Below are 15,214 nucleotides of genomic sequence, written 5' to 3'. Positions count from 1 at the left end.
CGTTTTATACCGTAGTTATGTCTACGAGTTTTCCCATATGAAAAACGGCACAAATCAGAGACGTATCTCCCGCCTCTTTTTTTTTATGACATGAATCAATCTTGATAGCAAAGGATAAGTTTAAATGCTTCAGAACATTAGAAATTGACAAAAACAAAAGATGTCTGGAATAATTGTAGTCTTTTTTTAAAATGGATATCTATTATGCCGCAGTGAGGAAACATGGAGATGACACAAGGCCAAGACGCTAAGGATGAGGGTAAGGTGAATGACTCCGCGTCCCAGATGAGTACAGCCGATGCCATCAGGGACTTCGCTGATAACACGACCACGCACGGTGTGCCACAAATCCTGAGATCAGATCGGTCCTGTCTATTCCGTCTTACGTGGGCCGTCATCACAGCGACCGCCCTGAGCGCGCTGCTGTTTCAGGGCTCAAACACCATCATCAACTTCTTCCAGAGACCGACGACGTCAAAAATCTCTATCATCACCAGAAAGGAACTTTTATTCCCGTCCGTCACTATTTGCAACCTGAACATGATGAGAAGAAGCAAACTGAACGGTAATAAAAAGGAGGGGGAGACCAATGCCGAAAAATGTAACGCTAATGAGAACATTGACTGTGGTAAGATGAGAGTATCAATTTGACATAAGTTCATGAAAATTGGCCGTAGCGAAGTAAAGGGCCCTTCAAACTTTCATAATCAGAGTCTCATTTTCATTTAAATCACAATACAGTGATATAGTGGTCTCAATCATTGTTATGCTATCCCAACATTGATTTTGTTTTCATATCATCTCATCGCGAATTATTGCAATTTATACACTTTATTACTTATCATCCAATGATTTATAGAAGTGTGGGCGTTCCAAAAGGGATACTTTACTGTGTGTGAAATCACAGGGCCCTGTTTCATCAAGCTGTTCGCAAAGTTACGCATGACTTTACGAATGACTGGAATATGAAGTGTCAACATGTGTACCGATGTGTTCCCTAACGGTTTAACAAAGTACGACTGTATGTCAATATTTCATATACATTGGGGGAAAAATACACTCTCAACTAAATCAGTGTACCCTTTAAAAAATCCGGGTCAGAACTGACTCGGAACTGGGTCCGTTGGGGTCACACACCGTTCCGGCTCAAAAATGACTTGGAATTTGGTTATGAAGACCCGGACTGGGGTCACCCTGACCCAATTCATGACTCTGGATGGGGTCATATCTGACCCAATTCCTTGCAATTTCTGACCCGGAACGGTGTGTAACCCCAACGGACCCAGTTCCGGGTCAGTTCTGACCCGGATTTTTTTAGAGTGTATAAGCATGTAAAAATAATCATTATCATTTGTAAATTAACAATGATTAGGAAACCCACTTCGCTTGTCATATCTATTAAAGTCGTTCGTAAAGTCGTGCGTAACTTCACGAGCAGTTTTATAAAACAGGGCCCAGGTCTGTATGAATATAATCTGTATAATGCGTATACTTAAGAAAGGAAGGAGATGTGTTCAAGAATAAGGAGGAGAAGGTAGAGAGAGAGAGAGAGAGAGAAGAGAGAGCTACTTCTCTTTACTGCTGGCCACTACTAAACACAATTAAATCGGTGTTAATTACATCGATATAGGCAATGATAGAGCAATTTGTAAATCAGTTGCAATGCATTCAAACAACTCGAAGTAAGAATTTCATTAATTTGAATAGACATGCAATTCACGTATAGATATTATGACAATGATATTATATAGCCTATCTAGGAGATAGGGGCCTACATCAAAGCTCTTTTCTTCGTATCAGGGACACGTTTCGAAGGACTGGTAGCTTTGGATGAACAGCATGCTCACCTCCACGACAATTCCACAGCGCAAGGATCCAGCGACAGCAGTTCGGACTTCGGGTTCTGGGATCAGTTCCCGGATTCGTCCTCTAGTTCAACCAGGTCCGGCGGTCTTCAATCTCCTTCCAGCTCCGGCACTCCTCAGTCTTCTTACAGCATATCCTCTGAATCATCTTATGCATGGGACTCTGACTGGGGATCCTTTCTTTTCCCCACCTGGGAAAACGTGACAGACCCTAACGACTGGGAGTCTATATACAATGGGTCTCGAATGTCGGATTTTAGCGACCTGCAGGATTATGTGAAACCCACTCGGGAAGAACTGGACGAGTACGGACAGCCTGGCGTGGACCTGATTAGACAATGCACCTTCGACATGGAGCCCTGCTCATTTGAGTGCGTTCTGACGTACTATAACAGTATCAAGGAGGTTCTAGAGAATGGAGTCACAACCGTCTTATTCCCTTTGGTAGATGCTCGAAGCAGCCGCTCAAAAATATTTGAAGTTAGTCCATGGGCCAGGCCAGATATTGGTACCACCTGAGGTGGCAAAACCTTTTTGGTGTCATTTTGTTTGTCGGGCATAGATATGCTTATCAAGCTATGATAGCATTTCCAAATGAGTAGCTGAGTCATAGTAAATAAATTGTTAACCAATTTGGTCTCGTTTTTATATCCCTATACTTCTGAATCGAAACTAACCGCTATACAAAGAAGAGCACTGTCTTCTGTATGTCCACAGGTGTTCTGTTGTAAACGCGGTGCGCTTAGTCTTTATTCAAGGCAGCGAACGGAATATCCAAAGGGTTATGATGTCCACAGCGCTTAGTCTAATATTCAAGACGGCGAAGGGAATATCCAAAGCTTATAATACTGTGTATATCCCTTTATCTAAAAACAACAACAACAAAGCAATTCCTCGTGAATTTTACATAATTTTTCAATTATTTATCATTTTCCGGTGAAAAGGCTACGGTGAAAACGCTAATACCACGCCAATGTCACTTTATTTCCATCCAACAATGAAAGATGATGCAAAAACAATGTACCGGTACACTACAATACATTATAATAAATAATGTTGAAAATGAACAGAGTGATTTTTGTTTAAAACTGATGTATTTGTTGAGAGGGTAGTATAATAACAGTATAGATAATCCCTTTTATTAGGAACTTTAGATATGATAACGGTACATTGTTCTAAATAAAGATTAAGCGCGCCGCGTGACAGCTGTTGACATCATACTAGAACCCTTTGGATATTCCCTTCGCTGCCTTGAATAAAGACTAAGCGCACTGTGTTTACAACAAAACACCTGTGGACATGCAGAAGACAGTGCTCTTCTTTGTATAGCGGTTAGTTTCAATTCAGAAGTATAGGGATATAAAAACGAGACCAAATTGGTTAAAAATTCATTTATTATGACTAAGCTACTCATGTGGAAATGCTATCATAGCTTGATAAGCATATCTATGTCCGACGAACAAAATGACACCAAGAAGGTTTTGACACCTCAGGTGGTACCAAAAACCCATTTTTCGGGTCTTGGCCCATGGACTAAGTGGCTGGTGATTATGCAATGAGACACTAGTCAATTGTCTTCGTATCTGCGCGGCAGATCCTGTTTAATTGGCACATGCTTCAAATATTTTTGAGCGGCGGCTTCGAAAATGGGTTCAAAGGCAATAAGACAGTTGTGACTCCATTCTCTTGAACCTCCTTGATGAAACTAAAGGTGCAATCACACATCGCCGGTTTAGATGGCGGTTCATGGCGGTTTGGTAAATCGCCGTGCTCCGCCAAAGACCGTGTTCACACCGTACACAAACCCTAGTCATCCGTCACTCATCCGCCATAAACCCCAAGAACCGCGGAGAACCACCAGACAAATTAAACATGTTTAATTTTTCGTGGCGGTCTTTGCGGTTTGAAATGGACCGTGTGCAAAACACCGTCCACCGTGTAAAGAAAGGCTCCTCCGTGTTTGCACCGCAAGATCCGTGATAATACCGTGTTAACACCGCCATAACATATCATGCAAAAACAAATGTAGAACTTAAAAGAGAATAATGTCTCCGGCGACACTTCGTGGCGGAGCAATTAAAAAATGGAAGAAAAAGCAAAAATAAACCCATAATACTAGAACTGTTAGATATTGTATTGAATGCTAAAGTTTCATTCCTTGTTTATTTTGATACATAGATTAAAACAGAAAATTTGATATTCAAAAATTTGGTAGGTTTGTTGAATAGTACACCAGTTACGTTAAAAGCCGTGTGCATAATTTTGTTAAAACTTGATAGTTTAAAAGAAGGCCAGCTACGCGAATCTGTAAGTTGTACACAGAAGACTTATGTAAATATGTTGGGTTCTGCTTTCGTGATTATGTATGCCTTTTTATAAGAGTACATGCTGATACGACATGTTGAAACTTAATTAAGAGAGTAGAGGGAAAAGGGTAGAGGATGCGAGAACGGAAATTGAGCAAAAACTGCTGAAATAAAGATGAAAATTACTCGACTGGGCATTTCCGGGCACTAATCTGATATATCTATCAACAAAGAATTATACTTGAAGATTATTCCATATTAGTTTTATTTGCGGAAATTAAGCGGAAATGTGATAAAACCAGCTTTCCAGGAGGGTACAGTTTTAAACATTTTCACACAATACAGCTCTGATTTACACTTTTGCGCAAATTTCTGAACGGAATTGACTTTTGTTTTACATGCTTTATCATTAAGTGAAATTTCATTTCTCATTATTTCTCATTCGTTGCTGATATTAAAAAAAAAGAATATCCAAGCTACGAAATTCCGACATTGTTATGTTAAGTAGTCCAAGGCGGGCAAGGCATATTAAATGAAAGAGAGATAATTATTATTCAGTGGGGTGAAGATTCAGGTGAAATTTCTTCTATTTGTCTCCCTCTACAGATTAATTTTTTTAAGATCCCAACTGCTGATCTGTAAATTAACAAACATGTCGGGGAAAAAAAAAACAGCCGGACTAATTAACATAACAATGTCGGAATTTCGGAGCTTTAGTATTTGTTCCATGTTCATCATGTCACTGCCGGCAAGAAGGGAGAGCCTGGTGGTAGTGTCGCTGTCCGGACCACAAGTTCGAGTCCGGCTGGTTCTTTTTTTTTTTTCTGACGTGTTTGTCGATTTACAGATCAGCAGATGCGATCTTAAAAAATTCAACTTGTACAGGGAGACTGATTGAAGAAACTTACAGCTGAACCTTCACCCCTCTGAGTAATATATTTCTTTCAAGAAATGTCATATTGACACTCAGGACAAAAAAAAAAACAAACAAACAAACAAACAAGCCCTGTTTCCATCCCGAGGTGCACTACACATTGTGAATTCTATGACATTATTCATTTGTCTCCAGGTAGGATTGATGCCTTTCACAACTTTGAACGCGTGAAAAAAAGTGCTAATACAGCAGAAACTTTACTTCCTGCATGGCTTTTGACCTGATGATAAAGGTTCCACTTATAAGGTGCTGCACAAAAACTTTTCTCAGGTTAAGATGTTTCATGGTTATAGCCTGTAATGAAGGAGGGCTGTCGTGGCTAAGTGGTTAGGTCGGGCCACACGAATGAGACAGATTAGGCTACCATGTACTTATGAATGTTCGAGTCCGAGCCCGGCAATAGTGCCCTTTCGCAGACACTTTATCGTCATCGCCTTTTTTTTCGATGTAGACTTGAAGCCGCCGGTTCAGTATTTAAGAGAGTCATGTATGCAGGTATAAAACCTACCTTATACAGAATCCACTTCACTCCCACTGACTTCACTACTTGTCTCTTAAAGAGTAGGGAGAAATCCCGCTGAAGTTGTCAAACGCCCAATACCGGCTATGGGTATAGTCGAGTGGTGAGGCCTATACTGATCAGATTTGCCAAGGACTGATAATCATGATGATAATGCCACGACAAAGTAGGCATATACAACATTGAACTACTCATGTATCTATTATGTAACCACATGTTTCTACTGGTATCAAAATTGAAAATTGAAAACTTGTATGGAGTTATACATTGATATTATTGAAGTATGATTTGTTATACGTGGCCAACGAGGGAGTAAAGATACTTGCTGCAGAGAAACACGGGACCGACTGTTTTAAGTCTCCACCAAAGGACTATAGGCGATGAGAATAAGTTGTGCTTTAGAACAAAACCACTCCTGCACGGTTACTCAAATCTGAAATTAATTTCAGGATTTATAATCCATGGATCTTATATCTCCAATTCCCTTTCGCTGTCTGACATATATATATAATATATATATATATATATATATATATATATATATATATATTGTTTTATCTACTTTGATCCTCAGAAAATTCACGAAGATCCAAGACATTCGCTACGGGAATTGTTATATTTTTAACCAGTTCAAGAAATCGGCCGTCAAAACAAGAACCACGGGCTCGCAATACGGTAAAATGTGATCAGCGTTTGGCCGCAAATTTAATTCATCTGTTATGTTCTTTTGTTAATTCTTTGCCATATATTGGATGCATTCTAGAGAGAACAACCACCCGAAAGTCTTTGTCTTTGAGGTATGTTTTTTTTTTCCATATGCATACTAGTGCAAAATATGCGGAGCTTAATTCCTAAAGGCCCCGAGTTCACATTCGGTTACTGCAAGTGCAGCGAGATTAGCTTTTATTTCCTTTTTAAGTTTTGAATTTATCATTTTGTTTCTTAGTTCTCTACCACAAGAAAAGAGGTCATTTTCTTTTGAGTATTAAATTTGAGCCAAGTCTTGATAACTGTCAGGTAGGAGTTGGGCTTAACATACTTATGCAACAAAACGTTTTGCAGCATAATTTTACACATGTTTGTATTTTTATCAGGTGTGCAGACAGCACCCATGAAAGGTACGTTTATTGTCAATAATGTGAAACAGGTCACAATTTCCCCTTCCAAATAGGTGCGTTCTAAACATATCGTTTTGAAATGGTACAATAGTCCATGTAATCATTAGCTATTCATCAGTCAATATTTTAGGAGGCAAGGATATGGTAATGGTCTATTCGAATACATGATGAATACTGACCGATCTGATAAATGGCAATATGGACTTAATGGAAGGGAGTAAAATTAGAGATCTTTTCTTCAAAAATTCAAATAATTATTGTTATTGTAAAGTGATAACTTTCCAGTAGTCGAAAATTAATCAATGGGTAATATTTGTTATTCTGATGGTTCATTGATATCAATCGGATAACAAAATAAGGTAGGGAAAAAATAAGCGGTTTGAAATGGTATATGAGGTGTTGTTTTTTTTTCTATGAAGCGTGACAGCCACTTCACAAAATTTGCATTAAATACAAATTTCGTAAAGTGGCTACAATTATTATAATTATAAGAAAGACATGAAAAGATTGTTTTCTATGTTAGTGTGACACTGTAGGGTATTATGTAGTTATTACTCCCATATTGTATATAAAATTTAGGAAAAACCGACTCAAGCCCCATTTTGCTGTAGTAGAAGTCTTCCATTTTCATGAGATCCCATATTCAAGAAGTAAAACTCTCTTGCTTACATTGCTTCAGTTGTCGTTGCCAATGCGAGTAACTTGATTCGCCGTCTCACCACTGATTTCTATACGCCTCATAACTGACGTGATCTGCGACAAAATTTCGTGTATGTTCGCGAGACAGATATGATACGCAATAAATTATCAATTGTAATATGTATATAAATGGATCAGTTAAACTATGATGCATGTACTCAATCAGAGACATATTGAGTGAAATAAAACAAAAACCTGATATTATAGATTTGTTAAATCAATATCTATTACTCTCTTCATTGTTGTTGTTATTTTTTTACCTCTCTACATCACAACTTTTAGGTCTGCACTTGACTCTGTTCGTTGATGAGCCAGAATATGTTGGTGTCCTCAGTCCAGAAGTAGGAGTAGTCGTATCCATCAATCATCCATCCATTTTTCCCTTTCCTGAAGACGATGGCATCCTCGTATCTACCGGACAGGTTGCATCCATTGGACTTAAAAGGGTATATCTTTATTTTCTATTAGTGAAATCAAATCGGTATGCCCGAAGAATCTGTTCAATTTGCTGTAAAATGAACACATTATATTGAAAAGCAATGCGTGCATTATCGCTGTCTGGCATGATTTAGTTTGGGTAACGACGAAAATGCAATGTATCATAGCCAAATAAGTACTCCGATAGTATTAAAATCTCAGAGCACATCTTATCATGGTTCACGATAAATACAATATGTCGCACACTGCATAACGTCATCTAATCGTGATTCTGCCAACCATCTGAACGGAGATCATTCATTCAAAGAAGACTCTTTGGCGTCTGTTTGATATGTATCAAATTATATCTTTTTAATGAAACCAAATACAGTTCGACTTCAAGTTCAAGATCAAAATGAGTAAGTTCTGATTCATCCTGGTAACGACCAATAAAGATACAAAATTAAATCAATTCATCTGGACTTACTGCTTTAATTCCGAGAACGGTTTCACGTCCGATCCTGGACGCTTCATCAGCTCGTCTGATTTGATGACGGGAAGGCGTCGTTGCCAATCGGCGCAGACGCACTACCGACGTTATTGTTCGAAGTCAGTCACCGAGGAATTCTCCGGATGACAGAGCTGTACACCCGGGAGAGGTCGGACAAGGATCGAGACTGGAGGAATCGTTAGTCCAAGAAGAAATTAGTGGATAAGAGTGATGTGTGGGTGAGAAATTTGTCAAACAAACAACTGAACAAAGCGGAGAAATCAGTTTTGTCACGTGGTTTGAATTTCGCGGTCACCCCAGCGTGTACCGTATTATATGTGGATTACATCATAGCTACTGAATCTGCGATCGAGAAAACAACCGCATCTACCCTGCTACCGCAGAAGAGATTCGGGGCAAAGCCACGGCTACTCTCTCTAGTGCTAAACCACCACCTTCAAATCTGTCGAAAGAGGAAAGGAAGGCCGCTCAATTTCTGGCAAAGGATAAAGATCTCATTATTCTTCCGGCTGATAAGGGGAGATGCACTCTGGTATCGAATAAGTCAGACTAGAAAAACAAAGTCTATCATCTCTTGCACGACTGTAATACCTACGACCAACTTAAGCGCGATACTTCTTCACACTTCAAGAAGAAAGTCATTGTCGTGTTGCAACAATGCGGTAGCAGGGTACATGCGGTTGTTCTCTCGACCGCAGATTCAGTAGCTGTGATGTAATCCACATATACGGTACACATTCTGGGGTGAAATTTAGACCACGTGACAATACTGATTTCTCCGCTTTGTTTAGTTGCTTGTCCGACAAATTTCTCACCCACACATCACTTTTATCCACTAATTTCTTCTTGGACTTACGATTCCTCCAGTCTAGGTCCTTGTCCGACCTTCCCGGGTGTACAGCTCTGTCATCCGCAGAATTCCTCGGCAACTGACTTCGAACAATAACGTCGGTAGTGCGTCTGCGCCGGTTTGCAACGACGCCTTCCCGCCATCAAATCAGACGAGCTGATGAAGCGTCCAGGATCGGACATGAAACCGTTCTAGAGATTTAAACAGTAAGTCCAGATGAATTGATTTAATTTTTTACCTTTATTATTCAAGTTCAAGATTTGAATTAACACGTGGGATAAAAGCCACTGTATACGATCTAAACCATGGTCAATTTGGTCTCCAAATACTCATAACCATAACAATTCATCCTTCTCGCGGCAAATCGCGTCAGCCGGACAACTTCCTGAGTGAACTCTTTTGATATACTGCTAACAAGTCCCCAATAGTGACAGATGAATTTGAAACCTTTCCATGTTTTAGGTTTGAAAATAGTACAAGTAAAAGTCAAAATTAGTCTCTTCAGATTCATGATTGTTGATTCGTATCATTCACATTGTTATTGACATGATACGTATACATCACACATAACAATTTATAAGGAGAGATATGGCGAATCAAAGAAATACACACACACACACACACACACACACACACACACACCCAACACACAAACGGAAAATGGAGTATTATTTTTTTTTTTTTTTTGTCATTGTCATTTCCCGAAAGACGTACATCACTCGTCTCCCAGAGCCATACGGTGACTGCGGGAAAGGCGGTAAGGATTACTACGCAAAGGATGAATATGACTTTTCCAAGCGTTCGTGCTTGAAGGTGTGCCTGGAAAGAGAGATGTTGAAGCAATGCAACTGTGTCACCGACATCCTCGTCAATGGTACCATGTGCTCCTCCACCAACATAACAGATCGTAAGTCAATCATTTTTGTTTAAGACACCTTTTGTTGTATGTTAGTCTTGGAGTAAACTATTTTAGTTAATTCTGCCGGGGACTATGTAATAAAAGCAAAATGTTGTCTCAAAGAGGAGAAAAGTCGTTTTCAGTTCTAGGTCACGTTCATGGAAATTGTATTCACGGTATTATGGTATTTTCATCTTAAGAGAAAGTCTAAATTACAGAAATTGAGAGGGAAGATGAGAAGAGAGCATGAAGCATTAAAAAAAAAATGTTTTCTGAAATCATTGATACTTGATGATAGCTAGATGAGGAGCAGAAACAGACTCAAGTGTAGCTCAATTTGGAGTATATTCATGATGCTGCTTTAACAAATTGCGTGTATCTGTAAAACTAAGAATAACCCAGTCCAGACATGTAGTGGAAAACAATGAAACGTTTTCAAACAACGGAAATGATAATGTTCATAGAATGCAATTATGCATTGTCTGGCATACATGCACTCTGAAAATTCAAACGGTAAATCTAACATTTTAAGTGTTGTCGATCCTTGAACCTTTCGTAAATATCAACAACATAACTCTCAAAATGTTGGGTTTACCATTCCCCCTTTCTTAAAGTGTGTGCCATTGTGGTGTCGTACACACTGATGAGGTGTGAAAATTGAGAAAACGATCATTCCTGTTACAGGGTGTTTTAACAACTTCTCAACTTCGGCAAAATTCAAACAGAAATACAAAGTTAAAGTTTACCACATCATGATCATGATATTTTTGACCACCCCCCCCCCCCCCCCAATAAAAAATTAAGCTATCCACACTTCGATTTTAGATGATAATGATCAGACAAAGTATTACCGTATTATTTCATGCCACGTATTCTTCTCATTCAAACGAAGAGAAATGCCGTATTAAAGTCTTCAAAAAGTACATCAGGAATACACTTGGCTGTGAGTGCGAAAACCCGTGCGAGTAAGTACTGTTTGTTTCCATACAGGACGTAATTATCAAAATATGGATAAGATTATTTGATAAAATTTTTCTCGATATTGACAGAGTCTAGCATTGTCTTCATTGATGAATTGTTGTGGCTCAGTTGATGGCAAAGACATTGGACTGCCCATTCGATCTCCGTGGCTCGAGTCCATGAGCTGTGGTAGTTGCACCCTTATGATAAAGCAAAGGATGTTTAGCCTCGTTGCTTATTCCTTTTAGTCTAGTCAAAATACGACAAAAAGTGGGTTAACCCACAACTAATTGCAACAGAAACGATTCCACTTGCATTTGACCCGGAAGAGCTATTAAAATAACGTATTAAAAGTTCCCTAAAATTCGAGTGGTGGATCAGTGTCTAATTTGCATAAATTCAAAGTGGCCGCCATACAACCTGTTTATGCCCATATCTCGGGATACGTAACCAATAGAAAGTAAATTCCGGTTTCTAAACCTATGTCTTTTAGGTCAAGGAATACAATTATGTTATCTGTAGCAACTTTCAAGCATCCCTTCATATAGTTTTTGCATATATTTGCATATAACTATATGTAAAATGGCCGCCATATTGCCTGTGCAAGCCCGTATCTTCGTATACCATTAATGAAGTACACTCAGGAATAAGTCGCTATATATCTGGACATAAAACCCACAAAAAATATATTCTGGTGTCTAAACCTATGGTTGTTTGTTTGTTTTTTTAGGTCAGGGAATACAATTATGATATTAGCAGTAACTTTCAAGCTTCCCTTTATACATTTTTGCATATATTTGCATTTAATAAATGCAAAATTGCCGCCATAATTCCTCTACAGGCTTATATCTCTATCTGTAAAATGTACCCAGTGGTGGTGTCTATGGTCTTAATTTTACTGCTGAAAGTCACTGTTGTAGAAAACGTTCCAATCAGGAATAATTACCTATATTTCACTAAAAAATTGCATATATTTATACATAAATCTATTCAAATTAAGAGTAGCTTATATCCATAAGCTACTCTACAAAAGTTTCATGAGTTTGGACATTTGTTTAGAGAATGTTCTTGTCATATCAGGGTACCATGTCACTCACTCACTTTCTGAATAAAAGACCCAGGGGTCCAGCCCTCACTGAGTATCTCAAGTTCACCTTCCATCCATTCTTACAGACTATTACTTGGGAGAGAGGAAATTGGAAGACTTTGGGAACCTCTAGGGCCATATCTACAAGCCTTTAGGGACCTCCATGGTCCAGGGAGGCATGATGTTCATATATTCATGACACTAGCAATAAATGCACCCACAGTACTAAGTTTGTTGAAAATTTGACCATATTATGTTTTCAAAAAGAGGATCAAAAATCAAAAGTGGCCCCCAATAATTTGGTCCCAGCCCCAAGGCGTCCGCACCTATAGGTAATATTTAAGGTGCCTTTGGGCATCCTGTGGCCTGGAGTGGAGGGGGGGGGGGGGGGTTGGGGTATATATATATATAATAGATGACGAAGTATGGTGGTAATGCATTTCAGTTCAACAGTGCTATTTATTCAGACCAAATTTTCGACGGATACATTCGTCTTCCTCAGGATCGACAATGACAATTGTGAAGAAAGACGAATGTTTTCGTAGAAAATTTGGTCTGACTAAATAGCACTGTTGGACTGAAATGCATTACCACCCTAATTCGTCATCTTCTCTGTACTGGTACCAACACATGGATTACAAGTATCATATATATATATATATATATATATATATATATATATATATATAATATATATATATATATATAATATATATATATATATATTATATATATATATATTTATATATATACAATGTGTAATATTTCGAAAACAAGTTAAACTGCAAAAGTAAACTTAAATCTATATGCAATCTCCAAGATATTCAACTTTGTACATTATACCTAGCTCTGTTACACTTGGTTCTACTTGTGTGTGTGTGTGTGCGCGTGTGTGTGTGTGAGGGTGTGTGTGTGTGTGAGGGGACTTTTTTATAATAGATTCCTTAATTTCGGGGTTCTGGGACCTTTTGGACATGGTGTCTATTTGAACACCTTGAAAGTCTATCATCCTTGGGATGCTACTTGCCTAGTTTGTTGAAAATCTGTCATTACATGGGTTTTTTTTTAAGAGAACCTGGAAATGGTTTTTGAAAATGTATGCATGACCGACGACCGGTCAGTAGAATATAAATGATGGCTATTTGCAATATTAGCTTGAACCTTTTTTGCTGTCTTGAACCTTTGGCTAAGATGAGTTTAAAATCTAATGGATCAAAGTCACTTGATTTCAAGAAAACTTTCTTTCGTTTCCTGTACATTATTTTCATTTTCTAGCTTGTGATAATACAGATACTAAGGTATGTAATGTGATCTCTCAAAATAGAGATCAATGATAAAAGTGAAAAACGAGTATACAAAACTATAGCTTACACTCACAGTGTTTTATGTGTTTACCACAAATTCTGGACTAGGATGGTGTGAAATTGCAGTTGATTAATTTAAAGCAAACAGGATCTCGGCTCCATTTCATACTGAAACGTGGTAAGTCTCACGTTTGTTGTAAACTGTGTCGATGTCTTTCGAGAATGCTTCTTATTCCTAGTCACCAATTAGAACAGCATAATCTCACTCCTCACATATTTTAGAAATACAACATTACAAGTTGTATGATATATAATGGCCCGCATCTGACACTGGTATGGGTTGTGTGCAGTCAAATCTGCTTGCCCTGCAACTATACACTGCCAGTTGCTAACATCCTGTCTTGCAGTTGCATCAGACTTTCTTCAGGAGTTCCTTAATAGCTGCAGCTTTGTCTGTAGTGATCAGAACATATTTGATTTTTTGATTAAACATCTTCCTCAAATCGTCCCAATTCCAATGATTGTATGTCATTTCCCTTCCACTGTTTAACTTGAAGAAAAGCTGCTACCGAGGTGGAGGGAAGGGACCTTTTGGAAGGGTTAGGAACAGAAAATGATGTTATGTATTTTGTTTTTTATCTGACTTAAGACTGCTTTTTCGCCAGCAAAACTGAATTCAGCCTTCATGCTGCTCGCATTTCTAAAAAAACAACAACTGTGTGTTGGTGAAAATGTTATTAGTGCGAAACCCCAATGCAATAGGAAACATTTCTTTTAATAAAGCTGTAGATACAACACGAAAAATGGTAAAAGTAAGACTTATAAGAATTTATATGTGTTGTATGAGCTTGAAGCCAATGAGAAGGATGCTGTTTGTATTGATCGACTGATGAATCCAGAGTACTAGTAATAGAAATGTCAAGGCATTTCCTTTTTTTTTTCTTTTTCTTTGTATCTGGCTGTAAATCACAATGTTTTACCTTTTCAGTGGAGTCACTGGGTGAAACCGTGCAAAAATGTGACAAAATCCACTTCCATACAAATTATCACGGTCATATGTTGCTCATTGATAAACATGCCTTTACCAAAAGTTTTGCAACAAAGGACACAAGTATCAACTAAACATGGATGTAAATCATCGCAGGTAAGAAAAAAGATGTTTGAAAAAAAAAAACCCTGCTGAATGATTTAAGACCAATTTTTGTGTACCGTAAGCACACTTTGAAAGCTATACGAGATATGTCCAAACTCATGAAACTTTTGTATAAGTAGCTTATGGATAATCATGAACTTGATGATATGCCCCCCCCCCCCCTTGGCAAAAAAAAAAAGAAAAAAAGAGAGAAGAAATAAAGAATTGCAACATAAACACAAGTAATAAGCAGTAAACATGAGGGCAAATTACAAAACATGATACATTAAATATCATGCAATCATGAAATATTTTAACGATTCCTACTACATAATTTCAGACTTTAATATTTGTGTACCTATTGAGCACACTTTGGAAGATAAGTTGAATTTACAGTTAAATAAAGATATGTTCTATTCGATGCTACTTACAGTTGTTTTCTGTTTTGAGGCTGTATCTCAAGAAAATGTGAGTACAATGTAATACAATACTTTTGATAAATGCAAGAATATACACACTATAGGTGTAGGATAATCATCAAGGTTTTAAATGGTATTATAACAATTTTCCCTTGATATCTTGGATGAGACATTACAGTACAATTAACGTTCTG

General features: G+C 38.1%; 1 protein-coding gene across 1 annotated transcript; it reads left to right on the top strand.

Annotated features, from left to right (window-relative positions):
• The first annotated feature begins 222 nt into the window (after window positions 1–222).
• On the top strand, window positions 223–11,087 carry LOC139739364 (epithelial sodium channel subunit gamma-2-like). The gene is made up of 6 exons (XM_071649983.1): window positions 223–628; window positions 1,801–2,236; window positions 6,200–6,300; window positions 7,725–7,888; window positions 9,929–10,127; window positions 11,011–11,087. The coding sequence occupies exons 1-6, from the start codon at window positions 223–225 to the stop codon at window positions 11,085–11,087; spliced, it is 1,383 nt and encodes a 460-aa protein (XP_071506084.1).
• Window positions 11,088–15,214: the final 4,127 nt, after the last annotated feature.

This window comes from Diadema antillarum, unplaced genomic scaffold (genome assembly GCF_040938485.1).
Source record: "Diadema antillarum isolate AM-2024a unplaced genomic scaffold, OU_Dant_1.0 seq00000798_RagTag, whole genome shotgun sequence".
In the NCBI taxonomy this organism is placed as follows: domain Eukaryota; kingdom Metazoa; phylum Echinodermata; class Echinoidea; order Diadematoida; family Diadematidae; genus Diadema; species Diadema antillarum.
The sequence above is the reverse complement of the archived record's forward strand: the minus strand, read 5'-3'. Positions and strand labels throughout refer to the sequence as shown.

Excerpts from the sequence above, each read along its gene's own strand:
- LOC139739364 (XM_071649983.1), top strand. The coding sequence starts at position 223 with ATGGAGATGACACAAGGCCAAGACGCTAAGGATGAGGGTAAGGTGAAT. Across the intron at positions 629-1,800 it reads TAATGAGAACATTGACTGTG|GGACACGTTTCGAAGGACTG; the intron begins GTAAGATGAGAG and ends TCTTCGTATCAG. Across the intron at positions 7,889-9,928 it reads CATCCATTGGACTTAAAAGG|ACGTACATCACTCGTCTCCC; the intron begins GTATATCTTTAT and ends ATTTCCCGAAAG.